The sequence below is a fragment of the Ctenopharyngodon idella genome, chromosome 23 (assembly GCF_019924925.1).
Source record: "Ctenopharyngodon idella isolate HZGC_01 chromosome 23, HZGC01, whole genome shotgun sequence".
NCBI classification, from domain to species: Eukaryota; Metazoa; Chordata; class Actinopteri; order Cypriniformes; family Xenocyprididae; genus Ctenopharyngodon; species Ctenopharyngodon idella.
The window spans coordinates 14,582,870-14,600,922 of record NC_067242.1 but is presented as its reverse complement, the minus strand read 5'-3'; the positions used below and the strand labels follow the sequence as shown (position 1 = coordinate 14,600,922).

Genomic DNA, 18,053 nt, shown 5'->3' with positions numbered 1-18,053 from the left:
AAAATATATAAGTATATTCTGTAAAGCTAAAAAGATCTGTTTTATGTATCCTCCACGTCTGTTGTTAAATGTTTTCTGAATGTTTTTGGAAGAAAAAAAAAGGTTCCGTCCTCCTATCCGGTAGGGGGCGACAATTTTATCATTAACGTCAGTAACATCTGAAGAAACAACATTGAGGCTTTGTTTTGAACATCTCTGGCTTTACTTTATATTTAAAACGTCTTAAAGTAGAATTGTCTATTATGATCAAAGGTTAGCAAGCAGTCTGAATGCAAATATCAGCTTGTTTTCATAGTCTAATCATTCCATATTAAAGCCCAATTTCAGTTAGACCGTAAATATTATGGTACATAAATGTGTGGTAGGTGGTTGTCCGAACCGATCGGACAACATTATCCATTACATGTTACCCGAGGATCCGAAAAGACGGAATCTTTGGTTAAAGTTTATTGAAGACAGTAAAGCTGATGAAGAAAACGCGAACTCTTCATCCCGGGTGTGCGGGGATCATTTCTCCGAGGAGAACTACTTCAAAATGGATCTGGGTTACACCACATGCTTGATACTAAGCGTGGATGCTGTTCCTACAGTATTTACTGTTAGTCGATCATCTGAGACTGAAAAGGAGATAGGGGTAAGATAACTAATTTTTTTTTTTTTTTTTCAATTAGTTTTCAATTCATAGGAAATCCAGGTTGTTTATTATATATAAATTGTATATTTTAGGAAAAATGAAAACATTAGAATATACAGTATATTGTACTTTTTCTTTTAATTATTTTTTATGTAATATATAATTATAATTTAGCATCCATATTTTATATTAAAATGTGTAATATATGTTTTCATTTTGCTTGTTATATTGTATATAATAAAATTTAGCTTATATATAATTACATTTCATTTCTATATTACATATAGGAAAATTATAATTTTATAAACTACATAATTTTATATATATCTATCTATATATATATATATATATATATATATATATATATCTATATATATAAAATGTAGTTATTTATAATTCGACACTCATGTTTTAAATTAAAATTCTCTCTCTCTCTCTATGTATATATATAAAACAATTATATTATGTAATGCTGTACTGGATTCTGTTTTATCTGACAGGAAGCAGAAGATGAGAGTGTGGAAAATGACACATGCAAAATCACAATTTCTGAGGCCATTTCACTTGCGTGCGTCAAAGAGGAGCCTCTTGAATATGAGCTGAGTTCCAACATGACATCTGGACAAGAGCAGAATTCCTCACTGGATGAGTGTGTTAAATATGAGCAGAGCGAACTGGCCGTTACAGAGGACTGTATTTCGACTGTAATTTTAGAGGATAAAAAAGATCATGTCAAAAGAAAGTATATCAGCTGTTTAACTTGTGGCCAGAGGTTTCGTAGTAAACGCAACCTAATGAAGCATCAACGTGCTAATCACGGTAAAAAGAAAAACAAATCTGAAGTTAAAGAAAAGTTTCATGTGTGTTCAACTTGTGGTGAGAGGTTTGATGAAATGAGTCTCCTTTTGCGGCATCGAGCCATACATGCTAAGGAGAATCCCGATAGGAGGTTTGTGTGCCAACAGTGTGGAAAAGGCTTTGCCCATCAAGCTTTTTTGAAAGCTCACCAGAAAGTTCACGAGGATGCGGAGTCGACCATGCCGTTCACCTGCCACTTATGTCCCAGACGTTTTGGTTACAAAGTTGCTCTCATTGCTCACATGAAGCATCACTCGTCCAAACTTACGTGCATCTGCCCCATCTGTGAAAAGACCTTTCAGTTCAGGGGTTCCCTCATTCAGCACCTCAAATCGTCTCATGCTGGGGAAAAACTCTTGTGTAAGACCTGCGATAAGGGTTTTCTAAGAGTCAATGGCTACATCAAACACATGGACAAACACAATGTGATGACCCCATTCTACTGTGACATCTGCAAAATTTATCTCTCACAGCGAGGCTACATGGCACACATGCTCACCCATGAGCAGAAGCCAGAGGAGTCCGTTGAGAACCAACCAAACGCTATCGATATGAACAGTTCAGAAGAAGGAATTGAGCCCGTGATGGAGCCGCTCAGCGAAGATGAAATGGAAGTTCTTGCGGAGAGTTCAATGGATCGTTCAATGGATTCTTCAACATTGGAGGATGTGGAGTCTGGAAAGGTGGTTCCGGAAAAGGAACTTCCCCAAGATAACCATGAACCACCAACAGTTGAGGATGTGGAGTCTGAAAATATGGTTCTGGAAAAGGAACCTCCCCAAGATAACCCTGAACCACCAACAGTTGAGGATGTGGAGTCTGAAAATATGGTTATGGAAAAGGAACCTCCCCAAGATAACCATGAACCACCAACAGTTGAGGATGTGGAGTCTGAAAATATGGTTCTGGAAAAGGAACCTCCCCAAGATAACCCTGAACCACCAACAGTTGAGGATGTGGAGTCTGGAAAGATGGTTCTGGAAAAGGAACCTCCCCAAGATAACCATGAACCACAAACAGCTGAGGATGTGGAGTCTGGAAAGATGGTTCTGGAAAAGGAACCTCCCCAAGATAACCATGAACCATCAACAGTTGAGGATGTGGAGTCTGGAAAGGTGGTTCTGGAATAGAAACCTCCTCGAGATAACCATGAACCATCAACAGTTGAGGATGTGGAGTCTGGAAAGGTGGTTCTGGAATAGAAACCTCCTCGAGATAACCATGAACCATCAACAGTTGAGGATGTGGAGTCTGGAAAAGTGGTTCTGGAAAAGGAACCTCCTCAAGATAACCATGAAGATGAGGAGAAGAGCAAGGACAGTGCTGGCCCACAATAAGAACTTAGTTTAAACAAGTTTTAGTATTGTATAATACCGTTTTACCAGTACTGTATAATACATTTTGTTAAATTTAGTATAAACCATTTAGTTTACCTGAGGCGAGACCATTAGTCAGGATTATGATTAAACCCAAAGGCCTAATCCAATTAAAATGTTTAAATGTTAGTTACAATGTTAACTAAATATTGTAGGCAGATTTCTGCATTTGTTACAGATGTAACAATATATATATATTATATATATTGTTGTAACATATACTGTACATTATTTGATCATGTAGAAAATGTAAGTCTGTGTTATTGGTAATAATGTTTAGCCATTCTAAAAACATTTTATGTGCATATTCACAAAGACATGTACTTTGTAAGATGCATTTCTTAAAATCACGATTAAAATGCATTTTTATTAAAGACTGGTTGTTGTGTTCAAATTTTGAAAGAACTTCTTTTGTTTAAGGAATTGATATGAAGAGATGCATTAGTCAGATTTTCAAAATTTTAGTTAGTTAGAAATTAGTTCAAAATTTATATTTTTTTCAGCAAGGATGCATTAAATTGATCAAAAGTGACAGTAAAGACATTTATAATGTTACAAAAGATTTCTATTTCAAATAAGTGCTGCTTTATCTATTTATCAAAGAATTCTGAAAAAAATATCATGGTTTCCTCAAAATTTGCCATTGCAGGAAATGAAGTTTTTATTTAACAAAATTCTGGAGGCGCACGTTCAGGTAAGAGTGCAAGAGGAAGCCGGTATATAACGCCGTCTCTCACCTCTTTCCCGCAATAAGTTTCACAGCATCCCACCACCACCCCATCACCTCACTCTTGGCTGGTTTCTGTCCCAGTTAAGGAGGGGGAGTACTCTGGGTTCAGGCCAAATTCCGAGCTCGGAGCCCTCCCCCGGACAGCATGCCAAATATGCATAAATTACTATACAAATTACTTTGATTTCATGTATGTGTAATAAATAAAAATGTAAAATATATCCAAATAGAAAACAGTTATTTTAAATTGTAATAGTATTTTACAAAATGAATGTTTTTATTATATTTGATCAAATAAATGCAGCCTTGATGAGCATTTTTCAAAAACATAAAAATCTTGCTGACCCAAAAGGTCGGGTATTGTATATATATTTAGCTAACTATTTTAGTCACACTGCAAATTATGCCTGCAAAATTATTAGTAAACAGATTTTTCTAAATGATAAATAAGAAATAAAAATATTCTGTTTCCTGCAACACTGCCAGCCATGCAACTTTGAAGTCTGTATTCTTTGCATCGAATCAAAAGGTCAATATGTGACTCAGATCCTCAAATATGCTATGCAAAATTAGCAGTCAAAGTTCACCAAATCTAAATGTTTTACATGCAGCACAAGACAAAAATCATTTTCTTTGCTTGCACTTTGGCTCACCCACGTTCGCAAGTATTGTGCGATGAACCCTTTAATGTGGTTTCTATAAAAACGAAAACAGTGCAAAAAACATTCACAGCCATATTAAAGTCTTTTTGTAAAAATGGCAAAATTTATTTTCTACATGTACAAAAGAAAGAACAGGATAGCAGCTTATATGGACAGCAACATTTCCAGCACTCTTCCAAGTTGAAGACAGGAAAAATACAACTGAGATGATATGAAAATGTACAACATATTTAAACTTGCTCAGAAGAAAAAAAAAACACAAACCTGGAAGGAATTAAAAGTGGTTTAACAAAAATAAAGGGGGAAAAAACATCCTCAGTCATGCTCATAAACATGACTACTTCCACAGAGCTACTAGCTAATATAGCATCTTGCCCATGCACATTTATAAAAATATGTCAAGGCTGTAAGTAGTCACTTAAAAAAAGTCACTACATATATATATATATCATATAGCATTTTTGTACTTCCCTACATACAAACAAATACACAGGTCAGCAGGTTTTAGGTGAGGCGATACAGCCGTATACATTTCCGTTCCAGCTTATTTTTTTTGTATAATGTATTGCGTTTCACCTGAGTTCTGTATTTGACATTCTGTGCCATTTACATGTAGGCTTCCACTGCATTTTTGTGCTTTGGACCTCATTCACATTGTTGTTCTGTAAAAAGAATGATAAGCTAACACCAGGAGCCGTCATACAAACATTCAGACTCGACTTATAGTCTTGTATGGGTCTGCTGAGAGGGTTTTTGTCCTAGTTTGTTGTTAAAAGATGATTGGAGAACAAGGTTTTCTGGGATACACCATTGCTATTATGCTTTGTTGGGACTTAAATATGCCATGTGGCGTTCCTGATGTAAAATAGTAGAGCAGAACAGGATACAATTTGAATATTCAGTTTGGACCTGACAGGAACATATCCCATATATGACATCCCCATACAACTGGAGCTTTTCGCAACTGTGTGCACGGTTTGGTGCAGGAATTTGTTGTCATCCTTGAAAATCCCCATCCTCCCTGAATACATTAACATCTTAGCTTTTTTTTAATGACTGAGATACAGTATGTTTACATAATTTGCTCCTCAGAAATAGTCCACAGATTCTTCAACAGTTTGCGTTTGGAAGCAGAGGCATGATTGTACAGGGCGAACTGTTTTTATTGGCCCTCCAAGTAACCAATGAAGGAAGATTTTGATTGTCCACCAGGGGTCCTCAGAATCTACACTTGGCTCTAAAGGCCTTGACACAAGGTGGGCAGCAAGCAAGCCGAGTTCAGGCTGTGCTCAAACCAAGCTAGAGGTCACAGGGTTGGAGGTGGAAGGTATTTGCTCATAAAGCAGTGGAGGTCAGTTTTTTCACTCCTCTGCGCTGAGCAAGAATAGAGCAGCCCACGGGCTCCAGCACGGGAGGGACATTCCTATTCAAGGCAGAGTATGTAGCAGCCATCGCCCCCTACAGGAGAAAAGATTTCACACAAAACTTGCTGAATTAAACTGTCCTGTCAAAAGGTGTCAGAATGAAAAAAAAAAAAAAAAAAAAAAAAGTTTCCTACACCTTAATGAAATTCTTTCCATAAAATTTCCCTAGTATATCTAATATTTATGATTAATAACATAATTTATAATTATGTATGTAATATATTATATATATATATATATATATATATATATTTTTTTTTTATAAACTGATTCAATATTTTAGAGCCAAGCAAAAAGTCTATTTTTTATTTTATTAAAAAATATTTTATTTTTGGTTTTAATTCCCTGATATTTACAAATTTCCCATGACCTTGGGAACCTTGTGAAGCATTTCAGGGGCACAGTAAAATATTTATGGGAACATTTTTAGATATTTAGTAGTGCTAATCGATTAAAAAAATCGTCAATCGATTAAAAAAAAAAAAAAAAAAAACTGAATAAAAACAAATTTTTCTGTAATTAATCGCGATTATTCGCACCTAACATTAAAGTTTTTAATATATTTTTATATTGTATTAATTTTACATTTAATCTCCAAATTAATGTAGAAACAATATAAAGACAATATATTTTAAATATTTGAAGGAACAGGTAGGAAATAGCCATAATCAAAGCAGTTATCAAACACTACACAGTCTTCACTGCAAAATTTTGATTAAAATATAGGTTAATTTTTATTAACGTTACAAAGGTTATTCAATTAAGAGCAGTGAGTGATTTTCTTTTTCTTTTGTTCTTTGATTAACATTAATGGCAGACTGTAGCAGGTTTACTAGGCTGCTGTCACTTTAGGACTTTATTTAAATCATTTAAGACTCTTCTTATGAGGATACTCGCCAAAACGGGCATTTTGGCATAATTTTGTGTGTTTTTGTCCATTCAAGCGAGAAAGAGAACTCAATACGGCCGATGTTCTGCCAAATAATGCCCAAAATATAGTTCACTTTTTAAGCGTATGCAAGGATCAGCATACACCGCCGGATTTTTGTAACTGCGTGTACTTTTACGTGCAGGTCGCACATGTGCATTTAATTTTTTTTGCAGTAATTAGTTTATCCACAAGGTGGCAACCATGACCTGAGGACATCGATTCACAAGGTAGTCAAAGAAAAACTGCATAAACAGAACAGACCAGAACACATGCAAGCTACAGCGACGATGGAGGCCTACATAGATGAGAGATTGTGCTAAGAGGTTAGAAAGTACCCTCATTTGTACAACTCTAGCATGAAAGAATACAAAGATGTTTACATGGGTTGTAATTCGTGGCAAGAGATTGCTCAAAACTGCGCCTGTGTATGTGTACGAGTCAAATGAAGTATACTTTCCAAGGCTGTGCGTACGTATAAAAAAAACAAAGTATACCCAGGGCTTAATGCTACCTATCAGATTGTGCTATCAACACTACATTTGCATTGTTTTAAGGGTAGGTTTAGCGTGAGACGTTAATGAAGCCACAAACCACATGAATATGATGCTGGTAGCACAATCTGATTGGTAGAATTCAGCTGTCGAATTGTGCTACCTACTGTTTTAATGAAAGGTAGAAAAATCTGAGCAGGCAGCACAAATCCAGCGCTGTCTGAAGTGGCTTTCTACGCGTGCGAGTCGTGTGTGTCTGTCACAGACAGGAGATTGATTGACAGACAGTACCGCACTGCGTTCTCTTTTGTGACTTGTCATGCTTGAATGGTTTAAAAGCATTTGCATGAATAAGAGTGCGATCATATAATGCAGCGCTAGCTAAGGGATGGCGAAAAAAACGGATGCTGCGTTAATTGCATTAATTTTGACAGCACTAATATTTAGGTCTTATTCTAAAGCACAGTGTGCAGACAGGACCAAACCTTAACCAGATGGGGGGCGTCCTGTCTGTTCAGCTGGTATTTGGGGAGCTGGTCTTTGTGAATGATCCAGGGATGTCTCAACACCTGTGCAGCTGTTAGTCTCTGATGGGGGTCTACATGCAACATCTTAGACACCAAGTCCTGTAGAGAATAACAATGAACAGGTGTTTTGAATGATAATTTTTGTCTGGTGATAATTTAATGAGATGTTTTGAAGCGTATATTCAGATGCTCTTCTCAGGTGGGTACCTTTGCCTCCAGTGAAACTGAGTTCCAGTATCCGCCTGTGAGAGAAAACTTCCCACTGCCGATTCGAGCCAGAATCTCCTCCGGCGTGTCCTCGGGGCCATTAGCAAATGGAGTAAATCTGAGAAAAAGCTTGGTGTCAATTAAATACAAAAACAGTTTGAAAACTATAGTGCTAAGTTTACATACTTACCCAGTTAACATTGTGTACAGAAGGACACCTAAACTCCAGATATCACAGGCAGCATCATAACCCTGTTTCTTCAGCACCTAGGGGCCAAAGTAATGTTCTCTGATCAAGAAACAGACTTTCTTTCTTTTTTTTTTTTATAAAATATTGTGCCAGCTGAAAAACATACCTCTGGGGCCACAAAGTTGGCAGTGTAACATGGTGTCATCAGCAGTCCATTTTCCGCTCTCAGCTGCTTGGCAAAGCCAAAGTCACAGATCCTGATGGACTCGGGATTCCCAGATTCATCAACGTAAAGGATGTTACTGGGCTTTAGATCCCTGTGAACCACCTGAATAGGAAGCTTAAATTAAAACCAAGGAACTCAAAAGGTGGCTCACGAACCACATACAGCCCATCATTTTTTTATTTATAATTAACAGGCACGTGATTAGCCAAAGACCAAAGTGACCAAAGACCAAAAAAAAAGAAAAAAAAAGAAAGAAAGAATGAAAACCTGACAGCAGCAATTATTATTATTAAAAATAATTGTATTTTATTAAATTTAATAAATATCTTACTATTGCAATAATACATACTATTGTACTGTAAAATAAAAAATTGAGTATTTAATAATAATAATATATTATACTATAATATATAATAAAAGTATCAATATAATAATAATTATTATTATTATTAATAATAATTATTATTATTATCATTATTATTATTTTATTTTACAGAACATACTTTTATTCAGCAAGGACACATTAAATGTGTCTGTACATTTATAATGTTACAAACTACTTCTATTTTGAATAAAGGTTGTTTATTTAAACTTTCTATTAATCAAAGAATCCTTAAAAATGTATCCTGATTTCCACAAAATTACTGTTTTCAACACTGATAATAATTAGAAATGTTTCTTGAGCAGAAAATCAGCAAATTAGAATGATTTCTGAAGGATCATGACACTGAAGACTATGTAAAGATGCTAAAAATTTACACAGGATTAAATTATATTTAAAAAAAATATTACAATAGAAAACAATTATATTAAATTGTAATAATTTTTCACAATATTACTGTTCTTACGGTACTTTCAATCAAATAAATGCAGTATTGGTAAGTGTTAGAGATTTCTGTCAAAATATTTTAAAAATACTACAGACCCCAGACTTAGTATACTGTATATTACAGGCTTTTGCATCTATTGCGGTTTTGAATGTGCCCCTCTTGGCTTCTGAAGTTGAGTATCTCTGCATTAGAGCCATTATAAACCAGTATGTGGTAAGACACCAGGAGCACAGCGGTCTCACAAAGCTTCATTTGTTTTGCAAGATCATAATCTCTATGTACTTCAGCTGGGCTGTTTCATTCCCTCCCTAAACATATTGAATTGTGGCACACATTTTTGTTTGTTCTTTACAATAGTTTGAGCTCTAGAGAGCTTACATACCCCTTGAGTGTGCAGGTACTCCACAGTCTTTGTGATGGTGTACAGCACAGCGCTGGCCTCCCGCTCTGAGAAGAACTTCTGTCTGAGGATCTTATCCAGCAATTCCCCTCCCTTTAGGAGTTCTGTCACCAGATACACTGAGCGACCATCATCGTACACCTGCAAACAGTGACATAGTAATATTAGTTTATCATGGATAATCAGTTTAAATTCACCATCTCTTCTATTTTATTACTACATTCACTTTTCATTAAATGCTATTGCAATATGTTCTGCAATACATAACAATATGATTAAGGATGTTTATATTTGCAACAAAATAAATTTTGTGTTCAAAACCAATCAAGGAACACTTGAAGCAGATGCATTTCTAATGTATGGAAACATACTGAAACGATAATGGATAACCTGCTGAGTAATTTGCAGGAGAGACGGTAAGAGCAGGAACTCATTACACTATTCCCTCATTCCGGAAATGTCAGAGCAGAATCGGTTTCAGGTAAACACATCAATGCTCTTTGAAAAGAACAAGACATTACCTTAATATAATTGCATTCAGCCGATAAGAAAAAGCTTGGAGTCTGCCCCCGCAGACTATTGTCTTTCATCCTTATAGACGGAAATAAAAAGATTGCATCCTTGTTTTTAAACACTCACGTCTTTCAAGGTGATTATATTTGGATGTTGTCCATAGCGTAACAGAATTTCCACCTCATCCGTTGGATCCCGTTTAGCTTTATTGATTATCTAAACATAAAAATATATAGAGACGTTCATCACAATGTCCAAGAAACACAGTATAAAAAGTGCCAGGCAGTATAAAATTGTCTTAGAAAAAGCCAGAAATGCTTTTAAAAAGCGGTTTTAGTAGGGATGTGCTGAAATTAAAATTCTGTCCAATAAGCAAATCATTATTTAATTTATTATTAATTATTTAATATAAAATTAAATAACTTCTTAAATGCTTATTTAAAGTTTAACTATATATATATATATATATATTTAAAAAATATATATATATTTTTATATTTAAAAACACTGTTAAACGGTCATATTTAGCAAATCTCAAAATCGAATATTCCCTTTTCGTTCTGTACATTTATAATGTGATTCCTAAATTCACAATTAAAACAATTGGCTTTAGCTTAGCATTTTATTTTTAATCTAAATATAAACATATGGGAAATCAACATGCACAATTAATTTTCCAATATTGACCAGTACCGATAAAAAAAATTAATTATAAATATTTATAATTTATGTTGCTATCAATTTGCCAAGGTGTTCTGGGTGGTCTATTTGAGATTTACTGCCTAAATGAAAGTGTGTTGGTTTAATGTCTCTCTCCTCACCTTCACGGCATACTCCATGCCTGTGCTTTTCTGTATGCAGCGTCTGCAGATGGAATACGAGCCAACTCCGATATCCTCCTTCACCTCATATGTGTCATTAAACTGAGACACGTTTCTGTGGAGCTGCTACAGAGAGAAAACAACCAGATGTAATGCTGACATAAAATATGACTCATAACTAGGCCTTAAACACAGTCATCACAGCATATACTATGAGGAAAGAGGCGTGATTTGGAGTAAAATGTGTTACCCATAAGAGTGTATACCTGAACTATAGAGCTCATACTGTTCTGCAGGGGTTGAGACTCTTCTTCTGAGGTGATGGCCACAAAACTAAAACCTCTGAAGAGTTGATTGGCATTGGCACTAGGGGGTACACCTGGTGAGTCTACACGAAAACACACAGCGGTTTTGATCTAGTCATTAAATACACCATCAAATAATCCGACAGATTTCAAAAGGTCTAGCAGCATTTAATTAAATAGGTTTTTGTGTATTTGTCTGAGAGGGGATTAAAGAAGGACGGTAAACGCAGTCTACCTGATCTAGTGTCAGACACATTCGGTTATAAGCTGATGTACCTTTGGGAGTTTTTGCTGTAAATTCTGGGTCAAAGTAGAATGTGTCGTCTGGTCTCCCAGAGGCTGGTTTGAAGGGCGGGTGAATTTCTCTTCTAAATAATTTCTTAGACAAACAAAGCAGGAAAAAACCTTTAAAACCACCATGCATTGATAAGAGTGTCACTTCTTCATTGTAAATGCATGTTCCTGTAAAAACTCACATTCCAGTCAATGGTAGCATAAAACGGGTGTCTCTTTATCTCTTCAACTCCATCTGCACCAGCACCTGCAGATAAGCACAGTCAAGTTTAAAATAAAATATGCATAACTTAATAGACAGTAATGAACATCTATTCAGTCTAGTACACTATTGTTCAAAAGTTTGGGGTCGGTAAGATTTTTGAAAGTTTTTGAAACTTGAAAGTTCTCTTTTGCCCACCAAGTCTGCATTTATTTGATCAAAAATACAGTAATATTTTGAAATATTATTATAATTAAAAAAAATATATTTTTCTATTTTAGTATATATTTTAAAATGTAATTTATTCCAGTGATGGCAAAGCTGAATTTTCAGCATCATTACTCCAGTCTTCAGTGTCACATGATCCTTCAGAAATCATTCTAATATGCTGATTTGGTGCTCAAGAAACATTTTGTATTATTACCAATGTTGAAAACAGTTCTGCTGCTTAATATTTTTGTGGAAACCATGATATATTTTTTCAGGATTCTTTGATGAATAAAAAAGTTTGACCCCAAACTTTTGCACAGTAGTGCATAAGAGTAAGCTTACCTAATCTATTGGAAGGGTTTCGTTTGAAAAGGCTCCTGAGGAGACTCTGAGCTTCTGAACTCAGAAACTGAGGCATTCCCAGCTTCGCCCTACAAAAGGAGAGGTCAAAAGTCAAGCTAGAGGTCGGAAAGTTCACATACAATTTGATGCATAATGAAAGGTCATCCTGATGGACGTTGATCATCCCTTTATTATTAAGCTACACTATGGTAAGTCCTGGTAAGTATGGTAATCAGATTGAAACATTCTCATTCTAATGTTCTGTCAATCAATTAAGTGTTTTTCTACATAGTTTTTCACTTCCAATTTGCCTACCCTTGCATGACTAGTAAAATGTATAGTTAATTTATCTAATCCTATCTAAGTGGGCAGTTTTTTGACCAGAATGTGTTGCAACGTGTGTCAGTCCTTGTGGTGATAGTCAAATTATGGTAAAAAAAAAAAAATCTGTCTACACAAGTCTAGAGGTCAGATAACACAAAGGAGGACAAAGACAAAGTCACTCACTGTCATATGCACTGATGTCACCTCCACAGCTAACACTTTGTGTATTCATATCAGTGGCAATTGTCGGTTCTTATCAGTCCTCTGCAGAAGCCTCAAATGAACACTGTAATTGACAAACCCTCATCTCGCCTTCACTCTGTAGTCATCCCACTAAAACCACATTACTACAGTTTATCAAAGTCGTCAAACTGTATGCAGACCTTTGATTATATTCATCCACCACAGCAGCGCTAGTGTGGCATGCCTGAGCGCTATTCACCCCTCAGCAGGCCGCTTTATGACGTGACGTGTGTTTTGTGCGGTTCCATGTTTACTGATGGTTAAGTGGTTAGTCTTTAGGCTAAATAGCACTGTCAGCTAAACCAAAGGCTTATCCTCATCACTACAGCACTTAGCATCCAGATGTTATTCAGACCAATTCCGCTGGCTTTTCCCACTCAGACTGGATGACTGTGTTTAGATTATAGTGCTCCACCGAGAAGGCGGAAGGATGAAGCCGTCACACTTACTTTAGAATCATAGTCATGGTTTCCTTGCGGTCCTTGCCTTGGAAAGGCAGCGTTCCTGTCAGCATTTCAAACTGTGGATGGAGAACAAAACAAGTTGTTTCTCAGTGATTTTCTGTTTATTATGAACTGGCTGATGTCACACTGACTGATGGTTGAAGGTGCTGAAACACTATTCCAGATTGTTCCAGCCCAGTTTAAGAAGTGTTCAAGATTTAATTTATCATTTTATAATAATTGTTATTTAATAATTATATTTTAAAATGACTTAAATGCATTTTAAAATAATAAAATAATAAAAAAAAAAAAAAAAAAAGAAAAAAAAAAAGAATTATATAAAATAAAACTTTTAATGAGCAAACAAAATAACTCCCCTTTTCACCCTTAACGGGAATGTTTATAAAATTCTCAATAGACAAAAATAAAAACAGGAAGTGGCACTCCCTTACCATGAGTACACCGTAAGACCACCAGTCAGCGCTATAAGTGTGTCCTCTTCGGTTCACCACCTCAGGAGCCATATACTCTACCGTCCCGCAGAAAGAATATGCTTTATTTTCATGATCGATCGACTCCTTACTGAGTCCAAAATCTGAAGACACACACAAACACACTTTCAGTACGGCAGTGTTGTTATTTTAATGTCAACTAAAACTACAATGAAAACTATTAAAATCATTTTAGTTAATTGAAATGAAGCTGAAGTAAAATAAAATAAATATTAGATAAAAAATTAAACCTAAAAATGAAAAATAAACAAAAATTAGAAATGCTTCCTTAAAGGGTTAATTCACCCAAAAATGAAAATGATCCCATAATTTATTCATCCTCAAGCCATCCTAGGTGTATATGACTTTCTTCTTTCAGCCAAGCACAATTGGAGTTATATTATATTCCAAGCTTTATAATAGGAGTGAATAGTAACTGAGATTTTGAAGCCCAAAAAAGCGCATCCATCCACCATAAAAGTAATCCATACGGCTCCAGGGGGTTAATAAAGGCAAAGCAATGCGTTTTTGCGAGAAAAATATCCATATTTTAATATCCAGAGTGTACTTAGACTCAATGCATGACGTACTGACGAACACAGAAGCGCAGAAGATAGAGCAAAACACTGGTCATGAATTAGAGGACATTTAAAGAGAAAATGTCAGGAGGAGCTTAAGTTTGTTGCCCAAAACCGCGAGAGGTGTGTGCTCTCAACTAAGCGTATGCTACTCCTACATCCTACGTCATACGCCAGAACTCGACTCTTGTGAACGCGTGGACGGATGTTACTGGAAGCTAAAGCTGGGAAGAGCCAGGATATTTTTTAATATAACTCAGATTGTGTTTGACTGAAAGAAGAAAGTCATATACACCTAGGATGGCTTGAGGGTGAGTAAATCATGGGATAATTTTCATTTTTGAGTGACCTATACCTTTAACAACTACCTGAAATTAAAATAAGTCTAAGTATTAATATGACTAAAACTAAATGATAGCTAAATAGAAATATTAAAAGTAATTCTAAACATTTATAAATGCTATTTTAGTATATAAATCATACTAAAATAGCACTGGGCCCAATATCAGTTTCCCACAATCATTCTACAAAATCTAATTTTCCACATATTAGTTCTGTGCAGTTCACCTTCTCATATAGTGTGGTTTAGATGGTCATAAACCTCTACAGAGTGAAGGTTAAAGCGTCTCTCCCATGAGGCTGCAGACAAACGGTATCAATACAAAGCCCTAAACTCTCAAGGTGGCACCATGCTGATGCAGCCATTCCAGCAATCTGAAATTACCTACCTGTCAGCTTTATGTGGCCGTCCTCATCCAGGAGAATGCTGAAATTACACAGATTCACAGCATTAAAAAGCCATTTACTAGAGCATGATCACGCTCACACAAAGGGTCCCCTTACTTTCTATCGCCATTCCCACCCTAAGCCATAAGGACATATCTCTATGTGTCACGGCTACAAGACTACAACGATTATTTTTATAGCCTTATTCTCTCCAGACATAAAAGTGATTTATGGACAACCTCAAAGACAGTAATGAGGAAGGATTAAAAAAGGAGAACAAGTGAAGGTGTTTTGATTGACAAACAATGAAAACTAAAGTACAAAAGGAAGTATGGAAAGAAAGAATATACACTACCTTTTAAATGTTCGGGAATTTAAAAAAAAAAAAAAAAATCTCTTGAGCTCACTAAGGCTTCATTTATTTGAACAAAAATAGAGTAAAAATAGTAATATTGTGAAATATTATTAGAATTGTATTTTTTTTTCTATTTTTATATATTTCAAAATGTAAACCTGAATTTTCAGCATCATTACTCCAGTCTTCAGTGTCACATGATCCTTTAGAAATCATTCTAATATACTCATAAACAGTTGTGCTGCTTAATATTTTTGTGGAAACCCTAATACATTCTTTTGTAACATTATTAATGTCTTTACTGTCACATTTGATCAACTTAAAGCATCCTTGCTGAATAAAAGTTTTTTGTTTTAATTTCCACAATTTTCTTTCCATACTTCCCTTTGTTTTTGTTTTTTTAAACAGACAAAAAGCACTATGAAAAACAATGATTAAATAATGACTTAACTTTCCAGTCATTTCCATATTTTGTGCACTTTTTAAAAGCTTGGTTTCTTTGTTTTAAAAAAATTTTTCGAATGAAATAATAAATCATGACAATTTTTATTCATTAAGTTGAATTATTCTACTCTATCCTACTCTTAACTGTGTTTATTTGAAAACATTCAGTACTTCTCTGGTTTCAGGTCTCTGTAGATGATGCCTAGTCCATGCAGATGATCCAGAGCCAAAGCCAGTTCGGCCAGATAAAACTTCACATCCTCCTCTGTGAACATCACCTGAGGAAAGAGAACACATGCTTTACATGTCAATCAGACAGTCTCGTCCTATCCAAGTGGGCAGTCGTGGCGAGAATAAGCAACTTGGTTATGTGACTAAGACTATCATGCTTGGGGTAACCATTCACTATTTACCTCTTTTGACAGTCGAGTAAAGAGATCGCCTCCTCTTAAAAAGTCCAGAATCAGATAGAGCTTTCCTTCAGTCTGGAATGCTGCAGGAAGTACACAAGAAGAGTGTGAGAAAGAGGGAACGGGTTCATGGTTACCATTGATTGGCTGATGACCTGCACTTACCATAGTGTAGCTTAACAATAAAGGGATGATTAACCTCCACCAGGATGTCCCGCTCCATCTTAGTCCTGACCCGATCTCGTACTGAAAACATGCATAAATAACGACACTTTTGTTTACTTCTATTGAGTTTACTAACAACATTTTCTCTCCCCTCTAACAATGCCCCCCCCGCCCAGAAAACTGGCACAGCAGAATTACGCAGATGGCACCGGATGACTAATTAAATAAAGGAGGGAGAAAAATGCAGCGCAAGAGAGACAAGCGAAGCTGAGAGCTGTAAGGGGAGGAGAGTCATTTTACTCATGTGGATGTGGATGTGTTTATCATCTGGAGGGGCTGTTTTGTGTAGTTGAACCTTTGCACGAACATCGATTTACATTCTTAAAGAGCTACAACTGGGAATTAACCAACCAAAACACTGGAATAAACAGAACTTAAACTGGTTATTGTGAGAAAATGAGAGTAAATGCTTAGGAAGTTTCTCTGAGTGATCTAGAGTCTCTTAAGTTAATGAGACTTTTGAACTGCCTGTAATATCTTGGCTTGCACAACTGTAAAACTTCCTGTCGAGGACAAAATCAATTAATTCGCACTTTCGCAACAGGATTAAAGCCAACTGAAGTTAAAAGCCTTCCGCCTTGTTTTATTGCCTTTGTTTCAAAGAGTCGCATTTGCCAGCTCATACTTCATGCTATTTATAGATGATATATGACCCATGTCGATAAGTGACTATTCAGAGAGCATTGGATGTGTTCAATAATAGAGCTTACAGAAGTCAAAGTGTAACAGAATTTGCCCTTTGTGTCAATTTCAAAATGTACCAACAATCTTGTCAATGGGATGATATAATTGATAATACATAGATGTCAAGTTCGATCAAAATATGAGGAAAATATTATATATTTTTTTAAATATGAGGAAAGAACAAAACACTAAATTTGGTTAAGGTATTTATCTGACAAAATTATTTGGCAAAAAAAGGCAAACTACAGCTACAGGTTTTATTTTACTATGCAAAAAATTTGAAAAAGCATACATTGACTACAACATAATCAGTTATTAATATGTCGGTTCACTCTTGTTTTTGCATATGTTATGTTTGCACAATTTGGCATGATTCATTGCGTTATCACAAATAAAGCAATTGACTCCAAGCATAACTACGCAATATGCTTACAAAATCTTTAACAAATTTTTACAAATATTTGAATATTTTCTTAGGCCGGACATCACTTTTGGCCACGACAGAATAGGCCCTGATCACCCATGTAAAATGGCTGAGCACCCACAGGAAAACGCGAGATAGTCTCCATTCATTTTATCCAATCAAAAAAACGATTGAGATTCAGGAACCTCTCTGATTGGCAGATCTCACATTAGGTCCCAGGAGATCATAAATACACACAATTCTACTGTTATATTTAGCATTACAACATAACAACCTAACACAAAAGCTTGTGCTTTCTGTTTTTTTGCACGATGATAAATTGCATTTTACGCAATTAACGCAAAAATCATCAGGTATGTCAGTGAGAGAGCAACATTATATTCTAGATGTCAGCATTGGCCACTGAAAAACCATATTGGTTGACTTAATACCTTTTAATGTGGCTTTTTTCAGCACTTTCATTGCGTACAGCTGTCCTGCATCTGGGCCCGTAGTCTTCTTCACCAAAAACACCTACAACACACAACCAAATT

The 18,053-nt window shown here is 35.6% G+C and overlaps 2 protein-coding genes across 8 annotated transcripts in view; one reads left to right on the top strand and one right to left on the bottom strand.

The window, feature by feature from the left end:
• The first annotated feature begins 136 nt into the window (after positions 1 to 136).
• si:dkey-226l10.6 (zinc finger protein 432) lies at positions 137 to 2,705 on the top strand. The gene is made up of 2 exons (XM_051881951.1): positions 137 to 634; positions 1,135 to 2,705. Exons 1-2 carry the CDS (start codon positions 344 to 346, stop codon positions 2,620 to 2,622), a joined length of 1,779 nt encoding a protein of 592 aa, XP_051737911.1. The 5' UTR covers positions 137 to 343; the 3' UTR covers positions 2,623 to 2,705.
• Positions 2,706 to 4,335: 1,630 nt separating this feature from the next.
• The window catches only part of rps6ka3b (ribosomal protein S6 kinase, polypeptide 3b), a 38,806-nt gene continuing 25,088 nt past the window's right edge, over positions 4,336 to 18,053 (bottom strand). For 6 of the 7 annotated variants that reach the window (XM_051881628.1, XM_051881629.1, XM_051881627.1 and 3 more), the window contains 19 exons: positions 17,952 to 18,033; positions 16,353 to 16,433; positions 16,191 to 16,270; positions 15,949 to 16,055; positions 14,981 to 15,018; positions 13,636 to 13,778; positions 13,190 to 13,260; positions 12,174 to 12,262; positions 11,602 to 11,666; positions 11,402 to 11,504; positions 11,087 to 11,208; positions 10,821 to 10,946; positions 10,126 to 10,215; positions 9,469 to 9,627; positions 8,197 to 8,358; positions 8,031 to 8,107; positions 7,841 to 7,958; positions 7,592 to 7,732; positions 4,336 to 5,718 (listed from right to left, as the gene is read on the bottom strand). In XM_051881628.1, coding sequence (XP_051737588.1) covers positions 5,596 to 5,718; positions 7,592 to 7,732; positions 7,841 to 7,958; positions 8,031 to 8,107; positions 8,197 to 8,358; positions 9,469 to 9,627; positions 10,126 to 10,215; positions 10,821 to 10,946; positions 11,087 to 11,208; positions 11,402 to 11,504; positions 11,602 to 11,666; positions 12,174 to 12,262; positions 13,190 to 13,260; positions 13,636 to 13,778; positions 14,981 to 15,018; positions 15,949 to 16,055; positions 16,191 to 16,270; positions 16,353 to 16,433; positions 17,952 to 18,033 — 1,977 coding nt within the window. In that variant the 3' untranslated portion in view covers positions 4,336 to 5,595. The remainder of the gene's footprint in view (positions 5,719 to 7,591; positions 7,733 to 7,840; positions 7,959 to 8,030; positions 8,108 to 8,196; positions 8,359 to 9,468; positions 9,628 to 10,125; positions 10,216 to 10,820; positions 10,947 to 11,086; positions 11,209 to 11,401; positions 11,505 to 11,601; positions 11,667 to 12,173; positions 12,263 to 13,189; positions 13,261 to 13,635; positions 13,779 to 14,980; positions 15,019 to 15,948; positions 16,056 to 16,190; positions 16,271 to 16,352; positions 16,434 to 17,951; positions 18,034 to 18,053) is intronic. The other variant, XM_051881623.1, reaches the window with a different exon arrangement.